Consider the following 17,330-nt stretch of genomic DNA (forward strand, 5'->3'; position numbering starts at 1 on the left):
TAATATATATATATATATATATATATATGTGCACACACACATATATTGTGTGTTTGCTGGTAAATGGACTGCATTTATATAGCGCTTTTATCCAAAGCGCTTTACATTTTTGCCTCACATTCACCCATTCATACACCGACGGCGGTGTCAGCCATGTAAGGCTCATCCAGCTCGTCCGGAGCAGCTGGGGTTAGGTGTCTTGCTCATGGACACTTTGACACTTGGTCAGGTGGAACCGGGGATTGAACCACCAACCTTTCGGTTTGTAGACAATCTACATGAACCACTGAGCCACTGCCGCCCCATTTGCTAATGTGATAGCAACTTCATACGCACATGATGCCTCCACTTCTGCTAGTTTTACTGAGATGTCTTATCCTGTGTAAATTGGCCATTAATATTACAGACGTACTGAGATAAAATAACTTTACCCCCAAACTAATCCCGTCTGAATGGGGCTTAAGGGTGATTATCAAGCCTTACTAGTCTAAAGAATGGAAGATCTGACTCAAGACAGGAAATATAATACATCAGTCAGGAGTAAAAGTCTTTTTTTCTTTGGATTCCTGCTCATGTGGGCATTATGGAAATTAAAATGGCAGATGAATTGGCAAAACGGCCTTTAAGTATACAAGAATAAACGTAAATGTCCCTTTGGGGAAAGCTGAAATGAAGAGCTTTATTAGAAAGATCATGATACAGGAAAGAAAAGGAAAGACAAATAAATGAAGAAGTATGAAAAGTGAGAAAGATTTATGGAAAAAGAAGGGACGACCGTCATTTTTTGAATCAATCACTTTTTAAAATCTGTAATTTTAAATACAGGATTGTGCAGCAAATGTGGATTACCACAAACAGTCGAACATGTTCTTTTAAAATGTGCTTGTTTTAAAGAAGAAAGATCTCAGCTCATAGAAAAGGCTAAGGCTGTAAGAATTAAAAGGTTAACATTAAAACACTTGCTGAACAATAATTCAAAAGGGACCACTGCTTTATTAGAATCTCTTTTTTTTGTTTTTAAAACACGTTTGATTAAAATAATTTAATTCCCTCTGTTTCTTCTTCTTCTTTCCTTGTCCATACCATATCACCCTCCACCCCAGTAGGTGGCGGAAATGCACCAACACTATTAAAACACAGAAGAAGAAGTCTTCCGGTGATGTCATCACAACTCGCGCGCTCCCGTTCATTCAGAGACGAGTCTTCTGAGGTAAACAGTTCGCGCTATATCGCATTAACTGTACATATAACACGGTTTGTTTAAGGAACATTTTACGTTTGATGTTGTTTCTGAATGTTTTTCGTCGTGTTTGACTAACTTCGTTTGTCTGCGGACTAATAATACATATTTGCCTGTTTCTCTGCACGTACAAAACGGTAAGATGGTAATTTAACGTAGTTGTGCTGCTTTTACATGTTATCGGGAATTGTTATTCCCTCAAAGCTCATTGCATTGATGTGAGTGATTTCAAAGGCCGTTCATGTGCAATTTTTAACTAGGAAACTCGTATTTACGTTAATTCCGATAGCACGTGAACTAAGATTAATATGAATAAATTACAATGTTTGATAAAGTCATTAGTGTCTGTCTTTTATATTAATGTTATTTTTCTGTATTATTTGATAAATAATAGTAATATTAGAGCGCTTTTATATGATTTGAGAAATATTCTGCTTGCAGAAATGGTGTGAATAAAGTGAGACGATCTGCTGCTGATCCTGAATGGCTTGTTTAATGGGGGGGTGGTGAAACACTCAGTTTCAGTCAATCTTGAGTACCTATAGAGTAGTATTGCATCCTTCATATCTCCGAAAAGTCTTTAGTTTTATTATATTTATAAAATAAAAAAAAGGGCTGTACCGAGTCTTTCCGGAAAAAACCGAGCGCCTGGAGGCGTATCGTGTGGGCGGAGCTAAAGAATGATGAGCGCACAAAGCGGTGACGTCCTCAAGCGTGGAGAAACTCATGGCTATCACAGCTAATACAGATAATGATCCAGAATCAAATCCGGAGGCTGAAATAAACTGAACAGGAGAAGCAGCAACAGCAGGACGTCCGTCTCTGTGGTGTGGACTGTATTTAGTGGTCTGTCAACATTTGTGTGTGTTTACTCGCAGTTTATGAGGACATGATTCGGTTTATGGACTATTGTATGCGACTAAACCTTAGCAGTAGCAAGCAAAGCAGTTTTGCACGTCAGACTAGTGTAACGTTATACATTGAACAACAATGGAGTCCGTTAGCGCATTTGAATGATGAAGCACGTGATCGTGTCATTTACTGATGTTTACTCACGCGACGAGCCAACAGCGCAGACATCTGAAGCAGTTTTACTCACCGGCTGCTTCCAAAGCAGGACCGTGAACCTTTATCGCGCTCTGTCAAAAACACACTTCTTTGGTATGATTTGGTGAAGTCCTGACAGCAGTGAATGGTGGAGATCCACTTTTGCGACGCGACTGAAGCGATGTTGTGAAGCTTCCCGTCATTTCTGCGTTCAAATCGGTTCAAATGCAGCGCTGCCTTCCCAGAATGCTGTGCTGAAGCGTTGAAGTCACCCATAAGGATCGACTGGATCTGCACCTGAGAGAGTGTTTATGGGCGTGCATTTCCTCTCTCGCTCTAGTCACGCGCGCGCACCCTACCGGGAGAAGAGCCCGTACGGCCCATACAAGGACCTTCCGCTCTATTAACGTCAAGCCGACCCATACTCGAAAAAAACTCTCCGACACTTGTGAGAAACCGGAAGGAGTATTTTAAACTCAGAATTACTCCATCAAACGTCCAACATTAGTTTTTGAAACTTTGTCTATGTTTAGGATGGGAATCCAAGTCTTTAACAGTGTAAAAAGCTCAGTATGCAGGAAACAGCATTTCACCCCCCCTTTAATGAGTATTGATAGTCTATGGCTCATCACAATTATCAGAGCAGCTGAAATGTCAATAGATCCTGTTTTCACCTCATTCATTATCCCTTATGTTTTCAGATCCCTAAATTGCCACATTAAGCTCATTTTATTGGTGTGAAAACAGACTTAAGAAAACGACACGATCAGCTATTGAGACATCTACAAGATATAGGTAAGTTTCATAATAGCATTTATTTAATTAATCTGTGATAGCCCATGTTTTATGTAAAACAAGATAAACAAAAGTTAATCTCAGTCTGTGTGTCATTTGTTTCTTGCAAATTGTATAGGTATTTTTTATCTTAATCTGGGGAATTTTTGACATGTTTCACTTTGGAAATTTAACAGGGATATTATGGGAATAAATCAGATGACCAAACAAATGTTTATATTTATGTTTGTATGAGCGGACATGTTATTTATTTAATAATGCATTTTTTGCATATCGGTATAGTTTCCAATTAATTACTTATAATATTGTAAATATGTAAAATATATATATATTTTATTGCAGCAATTATGCATTTTACTTATTTCAGTGTCACATGATCCTTCAGAAATCATTCTAATATGCCGATTTGATACTCCATAATCAATGTTGGAAACAACAACTGTTTCTTTGCGATTAATCAACAAACAACTGTTTCCAACATTGATAATTGAGTATCGAATCAGCATATTAAAAATATTAATACTTTTATTCAGCAAGGATAAAACGTGGTTGCATACGTGCCGAATAGAATGTGACGGAATGGTGGATCAGGCACTGACTGTATTAGCTCACAGCAGGCACATACTGTGCGGTAATTAGCGAGCGTTTTGTAGGGAAATTAAGAGAGGTCGCACCTCTACCAATCTCTGCACTCTCACAAATGCTCCCAAATATATTTTGATTAGGGCTGTCAAACGATAACATTTTTTATTTGCGATTAATTGCATGATTGTCATGGGTTAACTCGTGATTAATCGTATGATTGTCATGGGTTAACTTGCGATTAATCGCATGATTGTCATGGGTTAACTCGCGATTGAACGCATGATTGTCATGGGTTAACTCGCGATTGAACGCATGATTGTCATGGGTTAACTCGCGATTGAACGCATGATTGTCATGGGTTAACTCGCGATTGAACGCATGATTGTCATGGGTTAACTCGTGATTAATCGTATGATTGTCATGGGTTAACTTGCGATTAATCGCATGATTGTCATGGGTTAACTCGCGATTGAACGCATGATTGTCATGGGTTAACTTGCGGTTAATCGCATGATTGTCATGGGTTAACTCGCGGTTAATCACATGATTGTCATGGGTTAACTCGTGATTAATCGTATGATTGTCATGGGTTAACTTGCGATTAATCGCATGATTGTCATGTGTTAAGTCGCGATTGAACGCATGATTGTCATGTGTTAACTCGCGGTTCATCGCATGATTGTCATGGGTTAACTCGCGGTTAATCGCATGATTGTCATGGGTTAACTCGCGGTTAATCGCATGATTGTCATGGGTTAACTCGCGGTTAATCGCATGATTGTCATGGGTTAACTTGCGATTAATCACATGATTGTCATGGGTTAACTCCCGATTAATCACATGATTGCCATGGGTTAACTCGCGATTAATTGCATGATTGTCATGGGTTAACTCGTGATTAATTGCATGATTGTCATGGGTTAACTCGTGATTAATTGCATGATTGTCATGGGTTAACTCGTGATTAATTGCATGATTGCCAAGGGTTAATTCGCGATTAATCACATGATTGCCATGGGTTAACTCGCGATTAATTGCATGATTGTCATGGGTTAACTCGTGATTAATTGCATGATTGCCAAGGGTTAATTCGCGATTAATCACATGATTGTCATGGGTTAACTCGCGATTGATCGCATGATTGTCATGGGTTAACTCGCGATTGATCGCATGATTGTCATGGGTTAACTCGCGATTAATCACATGATTGTCATGGGTTAACTCGCGATTGATCGCATGATTGTCATGGGTTAACTCGCGATTAATCGCAATTTAATCACAGATTTTTATTTGTTGTAAATGTATCTTAAATTAAGTTTGAATTAAGTTTACTATACTCTAATCAACATGGGTATATGGACAAATATGCATGCTTTATGCAAATGTATGTTTATTATTAGTGAAATAATACTTATTCAATAATAATCAATAAAACAGCATGAAGACTAGATATGTATCAAAGGTCATAGATGTTTATCAAAGAACTTGTTCATGTCTCTTAAGCCTAGCTCAAAAATTCAGAATAAGCAGGGATTTCTCTTTTTTAAAGAATATAAATAAAGGTAGTATTACTAGCAGTTTTATTTCAGAACAGGGCACAGTTCGTATGAAATACTGGTAATGTGAAAGCTGTCATGTGGACCAGTGAGCGCACCAGAACCACACCATACCCGGAGGAGGTCGTCCATATTCCATGAGTAGGAATATAGTGTGGCCCCTTTAAGAGACGCGCGCTCCCTATTGAACTGCCGGTATTTTGCGTGTTCGCACCAAACTATGCCTCGATTCACGTGAACAGTGTGAGAAATGAAGCGTTCTTGTTCAGAAGAGTAACCTGTGCATTCGTTTTAGCCGATTGTAAGGCATTTAGTTCAGTATAACACATGTCCTGTAAGTGGTGATGTGTCAATGATTTACCTCAGTCATGAGTGAGAGTGAGCTTCAGTGTATTCACGCAAAATCCACATATTTTAATTGTTGTGCACAATTTGGCTCAATTTTGATATGGTTTTGGATTGTTTAAAGAATAAATATAACATTTTATTAAAATAAATGTACTTTTACAAAAAACATTTATGGGGAAAATGCAGGCAGACTGTAATTATAAATTATTTGAAAAAAACGGTTTAGTCCAAATATGCCTCACAGAAGTCAAATTAAGGTGATGATCCAGGAAATCCTTAACCCTTAAATGCATGACTGTTTCGCCAAACATTCTTACATATTCGGGTCGTTAGCGACCCGGATCTATATTTAACGTGGACAGACCTCTACCTGTCGTGATAATATATAAAACTCCTGATGTTAGAGTAACACTTACAGAACAATAAAATAAAACCTATTTCGTTCCCTTTTGGAGCTTGGAAGGATTCAGTTTGAGCAGATGTTTAATACCATCATCATCTGTCCTCGTCAGAGCTCGTTTACCAGTATATTCAGCATCTGCCTCATATTCGCGATCTCGAGCATATTCTTCAAACTCATTTTCAACGTCTTCAAAATCAATATTTTGATCACTGACAGCTTCTTGAGCACATCCATCATCAAGAGACAGTGACACTAATATCTGATTGTGTTTAGTACTTCCTCTCTGCTGTAAATCACTGAGCCATTTCAAGTTTTACAGATTATAATTATTATTGTTTCATTTTCTGTCAGGTAACTGAGTGAAACGTCACTTCATCATTGCGTATCAGACATTGCCACCTTGTGGAATAAAGGTGAATTGTGCCCTATTTCCTCATTATAGATTAATTTATCATTGTGCAAAAAAAAAAAAGTACAATCCTACACACCTCGGGTCGTTAGGGACCCTATACAATTTTGACAAAAAAACTAGTGAAAAAACAGGCATTCAATTATAATTCTATTATTTTTTTCTGGTTATATTGTTTAAAATGGATTGATCGAGGAATACTAAGAAGGTTGATGTCTAACTTTAAAAACTGAATGAGGAGGAGGGTAGTGAATGACGTCTCGGGTCGCTAACAACCCGAGGTAAGCATTTAAGGGTTAATTTGGACAAAGGCATTCAGCTATGACCAATCACTAGTTGAATAAAAATAAGCTATAAACACTGACTTATTAAATCTGAAGACAAATGTTTACTTTGATTTACAGACATGATGCTGAATAATGAGGAGAGTGAAGAGGAGGAGAAACATATCTCAACTGGACAAAACAATTTCTCAAAGACTGAAAGTATTTCTTTAGTGAAACGAAGAGACAAAAAATGTTTCACCTGCCGGCAGTGTGGAAAGAGTTTAACATGTAAAAAGGGTCTCAAGATGCACATGAGGATCCACACTGGAGAGAGACTGTCCACATGTGATCAGTGTGGGAAAAGTTTCACTTGTAAAATGAGTCTTAGGGTTCACATGAGGATTCACACTGGAGAGAAACCGTTCACATGCGATCAGTGTGGAAAGAGCTTTAGACAGCAAGGAAACCTTAAGGATCACATGAGGCTCCACACTGGAGAGAAACCGTTCACATGCGATCAATGTGGGAAGAGTTTCACACACAATCAAAATCTCAAAGTTCACATGAGGATCCACACTGGAGAGAAACGGTTCAGATGTGATCAGTGTGGGATGAGTTTCACTCACAGAAAAAGTTTCATTGTTCACATGAGGATCCACACTGGAGAGAAACCGTTCACATGTGATCAGTGTGGAAAGAGTTTTGCATATCAAGGGAACTATAACGAACACATGAAAATACACACAGGAGAGAAACCGTTCATATGTGCTCTATGTGGCAAAACATTTTTGAGGGCTTCAGGCCTCAATCACCACTTGGGAGTTCATTCACAGGAGAAACCTCATTCGTGTTCTTTGTGTGGAAAAAGTTTTTCACAGCTTCAGAGCTTAAAAGTTCATCAGAAAAAACATACTGGTGAAAAACTGCATGTGTGCTATGAGTGTGGGAAGAGTTTTATGACAACTGTGGAATTGAAAGTGCACCAGAGGACTCACACGGGAGAGAAACCTTACAAGTGTTCACACTGTGGCAAGCAATTCAGTCAGTCAGGATACCTGAAACAACATGAGATGATCCACACGGGAGAGAAACCGTACAAGTGTTCACACTGTGGCAAGCAATTCAGTCGGTCAGGATACCTGAAACAACATGAGATGATCCACACGGAAGAGAAACCGTACAAGTGTTCACACTGTGGCAAGCAATTCACTCGGTCAGGATACCTGAAACAACATGAGAGGAACCACACGGAAGAGAAACATTGAACATTATTTTTAACATTGAAGTAGCCATCTTCTCTATGGAATTACCTTTGTCTCAATAAAACTCAACGAAACTTTATAAAACATTAATAAAACTTTTTCAGAAACTATCAAAACTTGAAAAATGAATTCAGTCGTACAAATTTAACAGGATGTTCAGTATGCTTCATTCTTTGTTAATGTTTTTCAAAGATTAGTTTTCGCAAATCGTGAATGCATTGCCAAAGATTTCGTTTACGTTTCTCAGTGTTCCATGTGCTGTTTTGACACAAACCTCTCGTGGGGGCGGGCTTAACAGTGATCTACTCTGATTGGATAAAGAGCTTTTGATGGACAGGTGGAATGATCTCGCGGTGCTTTGTATTAGTTGGTAAAGATGAGCTCTCAGGAGAGACATGGAGCGGCGGCGGCTTCATCCAGACCGCCGTTCGCCAGTTTCTGTGTTTACTAGAAGCACGCAAACGCAACTTGGCTGTCGTCATTATGACCCCGCCCACCGACTCTATACACGATGTGATTGGCCCGGCAAGAGTTAGGCGAATACAGCTCAGAAAGGTATTGAGAGTTCCTAGACGACACTCGCAGGAAGATTAGATTTGCTGCCGCTAGAGTGCGTCTAGATTTCTAGGATATGTCCCCACCACTTTTTGAAACATCTTGTTGCACGGATGAACCTAACTAATACAAACAAAACATCTCTGGTTAACCAGTAGAGCATCATTTCATTCATTTGTTATATAAGAGGCGATCTGGCGCTCGTTATTATCAGTAGCGCGTGTACAGTCTAGACACAGATGAGCGCTTTAATCGCTTAACGCCTTTGCAGAGACTTTCTATTTGTTCCGGTGAAATCATTAAATAAAATGCATTAAACTGTCCCTGCCCTTGATATAGCCTACAACCACTGATGCTATTCAGCATAGATGCAAGAATCAAACATGAGATTTATAAGCTAATAAATTAACTATTTAATTGATTTCTGGACATCTTAATACATCTAAACCCACCCATCCACACACACACACGTCCCACCAACTTTTTAAAACAGTTACGCCACTGTTGATATACATAAATTGTTTTTAAATAATTCAAGTGTCAAATAAAGCCAGAACTGTTGCACACTGTACATGGTATGGATTCAAATTGTATCGATATTGGTTATTTTAGTTCAATAACACAAACTTAAGTGCCTTGAAGAACAAGCGGGTGAAGATGATGAAGATGCTGCCGCTCCATGCCTCTCCTGAGAGCTCACAAAGCACCGCTTACTATAGGTCAGGCGCGCGCTCATGAACCCACCGGTAAAATGATGTTCGCTCAAATCCAGCTCAGACATGACATTAATCTGTAGCTTACCATAGGCCAGGGGTACTCGATTAGAAACCTAAAAGGTCCACTCACCATATTTTCCTAACGTCCATGGTCCGGAACAGTGATGGTCAAAATCCAAAAAAAGAACTCCAACAACAAAAGTGGTAAAACCCCCAAAACATTCAAACTATGTACAAAAGATGGTGTGGTCTGGCCTTATTAGTGTGATTGGCTACATTACTCACCGAAGCGAAAACATGTTGGAAATGTAATCGTTTGACGAGTGCAAATACAGATACACACTGGAGCTTTAGCTATGGTCTTTTTTCTTTGGATTCCTGCTCATGTGGGCATTATGGAAATTAAAATGGCAGATGAATTGCCGAAAAAGGGCCTTTAAGTATTCAAGAATAAACGTAAATGTCCCTCTGGGAAAAGCTGAAATGAAGAGCTTTATTAGAAAGATCATGGATACAGGAAAGAAAAGGAAAGACAAATAAATAAAGAAGTAGGAAAAGTGAGAAAGATTTATGGAAAAAGAAGGTATGACCGTCATTTTTTGAATCAATCACTTTTTAAAATCTGTAATTTTAAATACAGGATTGTGCAGCAAATGTGGATTACCACAAACATGTTCTTTTAAAATGTGCTTGTTTTAAAGAAGAAAGATCTCAGCTCATAGAAAAGGTTAAGGCTGTAGGAATTAAAAGGTTAACATTAAAAAACTTGCTGAATTCAAAAGGGACAACTGCTGATCAACGCTTCACCCTCCACCCCAGTAGGTGGCGGAAATGCACCAACGCTATTAAAACACAGAAGAAGAAGTCTTCCGGTGATGTCATCACAACTCGCGCGCTCCCTTTCATTCAGGGACGAGTCTTCTGAGGTAAACAGTTCGTGCTATATCGCAGTAACTGTACAGATAACACGGTTTGTTTAAGCAACATTTTACGTTTGATGTTGTTTCTGGATGGTTTTCGTCGTGTTTGACTAACTTTGTTTGTCTGCGGACTAATAATACATATTTGCCTGTTTCTCTGCACGTACAAAACGGTAAGATGGTAATTTAACGTAGTTGTGCTGCTTTTACATGTTATCGGGAATTGTTATTCCCTCAAAGCTCATTGCATTGATGTGAGTGATTTCAAAGGCCGTTCATGTGCAATTTTTAACTAGGAAACTCGTATTTACGATAATTCCGATAGCACGTGAACTAAGATTTATATGAATAAATTACAATGTTTGATAAAGTCATTAGTGTCTGTCTTTTGTATTAATGTTATTTTTTCTGTATCATTTGATAAATAATAGTAATATTAGAGCGCTTTTATATGATTTGAGCAAATATTCTGCTTGCCCTTGTCAAAAAATCCTTAAGGATTTTTAATGGAAATCTGTACAGGATTCCATTAAAAATTTCTATCATATTTTGGAACCGTTCCTATAGGATTCCGTTAGAAATAATCTTATAGGATAATTTATGTCTTGTCCTTTAAGATTCTTATCTGATTCCTATAGGATTCTTTGGGAATTGTCTTATAAGATAATACATAAATATCCCATAGGATAAATCCTAAAGGATTCCAATAAGATTCCAAATGTTATCTGATTCCTATAGGATTCCGTTAGAAATAATCTTATAGGATAATTTATGTCTTGTCCTTTAAGATTCTTATCTGATTCCTATAGGATTCTTTGAGAATTGTCTTATAAGACAATACATACATATTCTGTAGGATAATTTTAACAGGATTTTATTGGATCCAATTGGGTCTTTCTCTCTCTCACACACATACACACACACGCATGCACGCACGCACACACACGGTTTTGCTATCTTTGCTTTCTACATGGTAGGGAAGGCATATTCGGACAAAGCAAAGATAGCAAAATGTACCAAGGCTAATATGTCTGGATACTTGGTACACTGTAAGAATGAAAAAAAAGTAGAATTAGACCCTTTTCACATTTCCGGGTTTCTCAGAGTGGAAGTCGTCATAGTTAGGTTAACTAAAAAATAATAAAATTAATTAAAAAACATGGTTTTACTACAGTTATATTGTAGTAATACTATAGTAAAACTGTAGTTTTAATTACTGTAGTAACTGGTATTTTTAACAACCATGGTTTTACTACAGTTATATTGTAGTAATACTACAGTAAAACCATTGTAACCATGACTGCAGCAACCATGTTTTTTGCAGTAAACATGGTTTTAAAAAACATGGATCATGTACCATAAATTGGTTGTATTACCACAGTGCAGCCATGGCTTTACTAAATTATCTTGAAGTACATTTAAGTAATTAAGTTACAACAAACATCTACAAAATAACAACAGAAAGAAGTTACCATTCTATGATACAAACTTTATTACAGAAATTACATAATCTGAACAAAAATATAAACTTTCATGTGTTCTCATGTGACATAAAATAATAAACTACAAAGTTGTAAATTATTGGTGATAAAGTGGTGCTGTGCAATGGTTAAAAAATTCAGTTGCTAATTTACAAATAAAAAAATAGCAATTTGTTCCACTGTAATAATGATTTATGTACAAAAATAATATTGTACAAATAAAAATGACTTAAAGCACCTTTAAATACACAGCATCTTCCTTCTCTAAAATGTCTATAAGCTGTAAACATGTGCCCAAAACAAGCATACGTTTGCAATTTATACTGTACATAAATTAACAGGATTATAACAACATTACTTAACAATTCATTACTTTATTACTTAAAAACATTACTAAAATTGTATTTTCTTTTTACGAAAAAATACATATACTACACAATAAAAATTAGAAGTAATTAGTGTTTTTTTTTAAATAATGTTTAAAATGATATCCACTCACAATAGATGAAGACATGAGGTCTCCTGGTGGGGGACGAATACATTCTAGGTGGAAAAGTGTTCAAAATCATGTGATGCAGCATCCATGCCAGCAGCTGTCAGTGTGAAGTCTGTCGTATAGGCCGGCAGGTTACAGTCCAGCTTTGGTTTGGTTCTGTATTGACCTTCAGCCCAAAAGGATGTAGGAGCTAAAATGAGAAGAATACACACCACATTAACACACGGCTAGCTGGAATTCTTAGCTGTACTATCGAGTAGCCATTTAATAATGTCCAAGTACAATGATGTCTATTCATTCAGTGTTTTCACAACCCATAAATTATTATGGCTCCAAAAGTAAAGCAGAAAGAATGTACATTAAAGGATTAGTTCACCCCAAAATGATAATTCCTGATCTTTTACTCACCCCAATGCCATCCAAGATGTTCATGTCTTTCATTCTTCAGTAGAAAATAAATAAACATATACTTTTTAACCTCAAATGCTCGACTTTGATGATGTAAGGCTTTGTGGTGTCATTACGTTGGAAAGGTCAGGCGTGTGACGTATGTGGAAGTACCGTCCCAGTGTTAAAACAAACGTGCAAAGACTAAATCAAACACCCTTTACAAAAATAAAAGGTAAAACAACAATGTCGGACAATTTTAAAGTTAGAGGAGAACATGAGATGGAGTTTTTCGGCACTGGGTCAGCACTGACCTTTCCGGCGTAATACGCAGTGGGAAAACAACATCAAAGTCGTGCATTTGAGGTAAAAGGTATATAAATGCTTTTTTTTATTTAGTAAATGACCGATGGAAATTATCAGGAAATTTTAATTTTGGGGTGAACTAATTCTTTAACAATACAGAACACTATTTTAGATTCAAATTCAATTTCTATTTGTTATAAATCTGCCAGGTTCTCACACCAGTCAATCACAGCGCACTCCCTCTCCCGAATACTGATTACTCACACCTGAACCTCATCACACTCATCTCCACTATAGATAAAACCAGTAAAACTCAATAGTTTTGTGACCTGTTTTAATATAAACAGGGTTTGTGTTTTTAGGTTTACTTCCCTTGTCAAAAAATCCTATTGGAATTTCACTTTGTCCTATAGGATCTTATTGGATTCTTAGAATCCTATAGGACAATCTGATTTATTTTAATGGAATTTCACTTTGTCCTGTAGGATCTTCTTGGATTCTTAGAATCCTATTGGACATTCTGATTTATTTTAATGGAATTTCACTTTGTCCTGAAGGATCTTCTTGGATTCTTAGAATCCTATTGGACATTCTGATTTATTTTAATGGAATTTCACTTTTCAATGAAAAAACACAGATATTGGCTTAATATTGTTATATAACCAAAGCAAAGCGTTTGCATAGAAAAACAATCATACTTTCAAATTAAATAATTAGGTTGAGTGTTCCTATAATAATACAAAATACATTAATATAAAATATATATAAAAGTGCCACTTTGTCTCACTATCTAGTGCAGGGGTGGCATTTTGCACCTATGAATGGCTCATATGACTTAATTAATTTTAAATTCATGATTTAATATCAATGAGATTTTTATATATGTAATGTTTTAAATCTAGATGGTTATTTAGTTATTTATCATGTAAATAATGTGTGACCGTGGCGTTTTAATGCGCATGCGCGTTGGATATTCGAATCGCGTTCTTCAAACCACACTGAAGCAGGGTTGCCATGGAAACGGGGACTCGCAGTCAAACGAGCAGCACTTCCTCAGATGCTGTTTTCACTAGTTTCAGGTGAGTTTAGTCCCTAAAACCACACAAATTATACACACAGCTGTTCCTGACACCTTTCTTACGTTAACTGACACACTTCTGTTGAATATTTACTTGATAGAAATGGTTTAGTGTCTTCGGGAAAAGTCAGCAACCGTTTTTACAAGAGGGTAACTTAACCTAACTCTATCGATTTGATCGATTGAGCCCTTGTTTATGAGAGCTTGAGCTTTTAAATACATATTTATGTGAAACTTAAAGGTTTTGATAGTTTTGTTAAGGTTTTGCTGCTAATTTGTCAATGGTACGTATCAAAAATCTAAAAGTATACACTGTAACATTACTGTTCATCGATTATATCAGTAACATGGAGCGCGAAAATTAGCTACAAACTGGCAAACAAATATTGTAAAAATGTTCTCTGATTTCAGGAGGGACAAAATAACCCATCTACAACCGAGGGGAAGATTCCAACATTTCTGGAGGAAGCTGCTGACAGAGCTGTAAGAAACGGGTGAACTGAGGAAGGTAATTTTATATGCATGTATTTCACATAATATTTGACATAATATCAGCATGATTTTAGTTATTTTCTTTAGCAAAATTATACATATTAAGAAGGCTTTGACATTCAAAACATAAGTGACACTGTATGACCAATATTAAATTAACAAGTAAACCTAAAAACACAAACCCTGTTTATATTAAAACAGGTCACAAAACTATTGAGTTTTACTGGTTTTATCTATAGTGGAGATGAGTGTGATGAGGTTCAGGTGTGAGTAATCAGTATTCGGGAGAGGGAGTGCGCTGTGATTGGCTGGTGTGAGAACCTGGCAGATTAATAACAAATAGAAATTGAATTTGAATCTAAAATCGTGTTCTGTATTGTTAAAGAATTAGTTCACCCCAAAATTAAAATCTCCTGATAATTTCAATCGGTCATTTTCAAAAAAAAAAAAAAAAAAGCATTTATATACCTTTTACCTCAAATGCACGACTTTGCTGTTGTTTTTCCACTGCGTATTAAGCCGGAAAGGTCAGTGCTGACCCAGTGCCGAAAAACTCCATCTCATGTTTGTCCTCTAACTTTAAAATTGTCCGACATCGTTGTTTTACCTTTTATTTTTGTAAAGGGTGTTTGATTTAGTCTTTGCACGTTGGTTTTAACACTGGGACGGTACTTACACATACATCTAGGGGTGGGCGATATCTCGATATTTAAAATATATCGAGATATTTTTTCAACTCGATATGGATTTGGACATATCGTATATATCGATATATTGTTTATATTTAATTCTGATTCCGCCAATTTGCTTGTTTGCCTTCTCTGTGCTGTGCTCGCTCCCGCTCGCGCGCCTCCCGCCTCTTGCTTTTGTTCCCCCTCCCCTCGCGCGTCGTCTCATTGAACACGGCTGCTTCCACAACCAGGTGAGGATTAGTTATCATGTTGACAAGCGTGCGCGTTGTTCGGGACTCAGTTTAGAGACCATGTTTTCCTTCTAACACAACTGCTTGCTAAAATTCATAAAGAAATATTAATGTTCATCATAGTTCAAAGCGCAAGTTTCACCCACAGTCAGGTGACTGACACTATTGGTGCGAGACGCGGTCGCAATCATGTCAGTTTATGATTTGTGTCTAACTGATCGCATGGTTTTCGGTTAAAATGTCAAAATGATCGCAAATCATTTGAAAACATTTATAAAGTATTGCAATATCATTACTATTATTATTTTGTCAGCTTTATCACAGGATTATGATGAATAGGTCTATTCATGTTTTAACCAAGAGGGAAAAACGCGACATCCCGGGTGTCCTGAGACACAGTGCTCTTCTGTCAGTTGTACTGTATCATATTATCATATAGCCTACCTTCTGACATTCATATTTCTTTCTGTAACTGGAAAAGAAGTGAAATTCAGCTCATGTGTAGCCTGCATGATGAGTTTGAATTTTGTCAAACTCATGACAAACATCACTGTTTGAACTTTGATACAAAATCAGTTTATTTATATCTCAGTCATGCCCCCATCTTTCTGCAAAATGCTTACTGTTTACTTTAAGTGTAAAAAAGGGAGTCTTTGATTCATCTTTTGAAAGCATGAAATAAATGAAAAGAAGGAAATATTATTTATTTTCTTTTACAGTTAAATTATTATTATTTATGTAATCAGGGAGTTTTTTTAATGTTGCAAAAGCAATTTGTTCCTACATGAACTGACTACCTCTTTGCACTTCAATAATAAAAAAAAGAATTTGTGGTATTTGGCATATTTGTTTTTGCTGTAGTTTTTAGGGGGTTATTTTTCCTGTAAAGATATCGAGATATATATCGTATATCGAGATATAGCAAAATATATCGAGATATATTTTTTGCTCCATATCGCCCAGCCCTACATACATCACACGCGTGACCTTTCCAACGTAATGACGCCACAAAGCCTTACATCATCAAAGTCGAGCATTTGAGGTTAAAAAGTATATACATGTTAATTTATTTTCTACTGAAGAATGAAAGACATGAACATCTTGGATGGCATTGGGGTGAGTAAAAGATCAGGAATTATCAATTTGGTGTGAACTAATCCTTTAATGTACATTCTTTCTGCTTTGCTTTTGGAGCCATAATAATTTATGGGTTGTGAAAACACTGAATGAATAGACATCATTGCACTTGGACATTATTAAATGGCAAGTCGATAGTAAAGTTAAGAATTCCAGCTAGCCGTGTGTTAATGTGGTGTGTATTCTTCTCATTTTAGCTCCTACATCCTTTTGGGCTGAAGGTCAAGACAGAACCAAACCAAACCTGGACTGTAACCTGCCGGCCATTGAACATTTTTACACCTAGAATGTATTCGTCCCCCACCAGGAGACTTCATGTCTTCATCTATTGTGAGTGGATATCATTTTAAACATTATTTTAGTAATGTTTTTAGGTAATAAAGTAATTAATTGTTAAGTAATGTTGTTATAATCCTGTTAATTTATGTACAGTATAAATTGCAAACGTATGCTTGTTTTGGGCACATGTTTACAGCTTATAGACATTTTAGAGGAGGAAGATTCTGTGTATTTAAAGGTGCTTTAAGTCATTTTTATTTGTACAATGTTATTTTTGTATATAAATCATTATTACAGTGGAACAAATTGCTATTTTTTTATTTGTAAATTAGCAACTGAATTTTTTAACCCATTGCACAGCACCACTTTATCACCAATAATTTACAACTTTTTTTTATGTCATATGAGAACACATGAAAGTTTATATTTTTGTTCAGATTATGTAATTTCTGTAATAAAGTTTGTATCATAGAATGGTAACTTCTTTCTGTTGTTATTTTTTAGATGTTTTTTGTAACTTAATTACTTAAATGTACTCCAAGATAATTTAGTAAAACCATGGCTGCACTGTGGTAATACAACCAATTTATGGTACATGATCCATGTTTTTTAAAACCATGTTTACTGCAAAAACCATGGTTGCTGCAGTC

The 17,330-nt window shown here is 36.6% G+C and overlaps 1 protein-coding gene and 1 pseudogene across 4 annotated transcripts; both read left to right on the plus strand.

Moving 5' to 3' along the window:
* Window positions 1-1,127: 1,127 nt before the first annotated feature.
* Window positions 1,128-9,826, plus strand: LOC137039907 (zinc finger protein 502-like). 4 transcript variants are annotated; one of them, XM_067415210.1, is made up of 4 exons: window positions 1,129-1,210; window positions 2,989-3,082; window positions 6,326-6,387; window positions 6,788-9,826. In XM_067415210.1, exon 4 carries the CDS (start codon window positions 6,790-6,792, stop codon window positions 7,912-7,914), a length of 1,125 nt encoding a protein of 374 aa, XP_067271311.1. In that variant the 5' UTR covers window positions 1,129-1,210; window positions 2,989-3,082; window positions 6,326-6,387; window positions 6,788-6,789; the 3' UTR covers window positions 7,915-9,826. The 4 variants fall into 4 exon arrangements, with proteins under 4 accessions (XP_067271313.1, XP_067271311.1, XP_067271312.1 ...); XM_067415211.1 differs by lacking the exon at window positions 1,129-1,210 and adding an exon at window positions 1,217-1,377; XM_067415212.1 differs by lacking the exon at window positions 6,326-6,387 and having other exon boundaries at window positions 1,128-1,210.
* Window positions 9,827-9,941: 115 nt separating this feature from the next.
* LOC137040791 (zinc finger protein 208-like) overlaps window positions 9,942-17,330 on the plus strand; it is an 85,405-nt pseudogene continuing 78,016 nt past the window's right edge.

The sequence above is a fragment of the Pseudorasbora parva genome, chromosome 14 (assembly GCF_024679245.1).
Source record: "Pseudorasbora parva isolate DD20220531a chromosome 14, ASM2467924v1, whole genome shotgun sequence".
Lineage (NCBI taxonomy): Eukaryota > Metazoa > Chordata > Actinopteri > Cypriniformes > Gobionidae > Pseudorasbora > Pseudorasbora parva.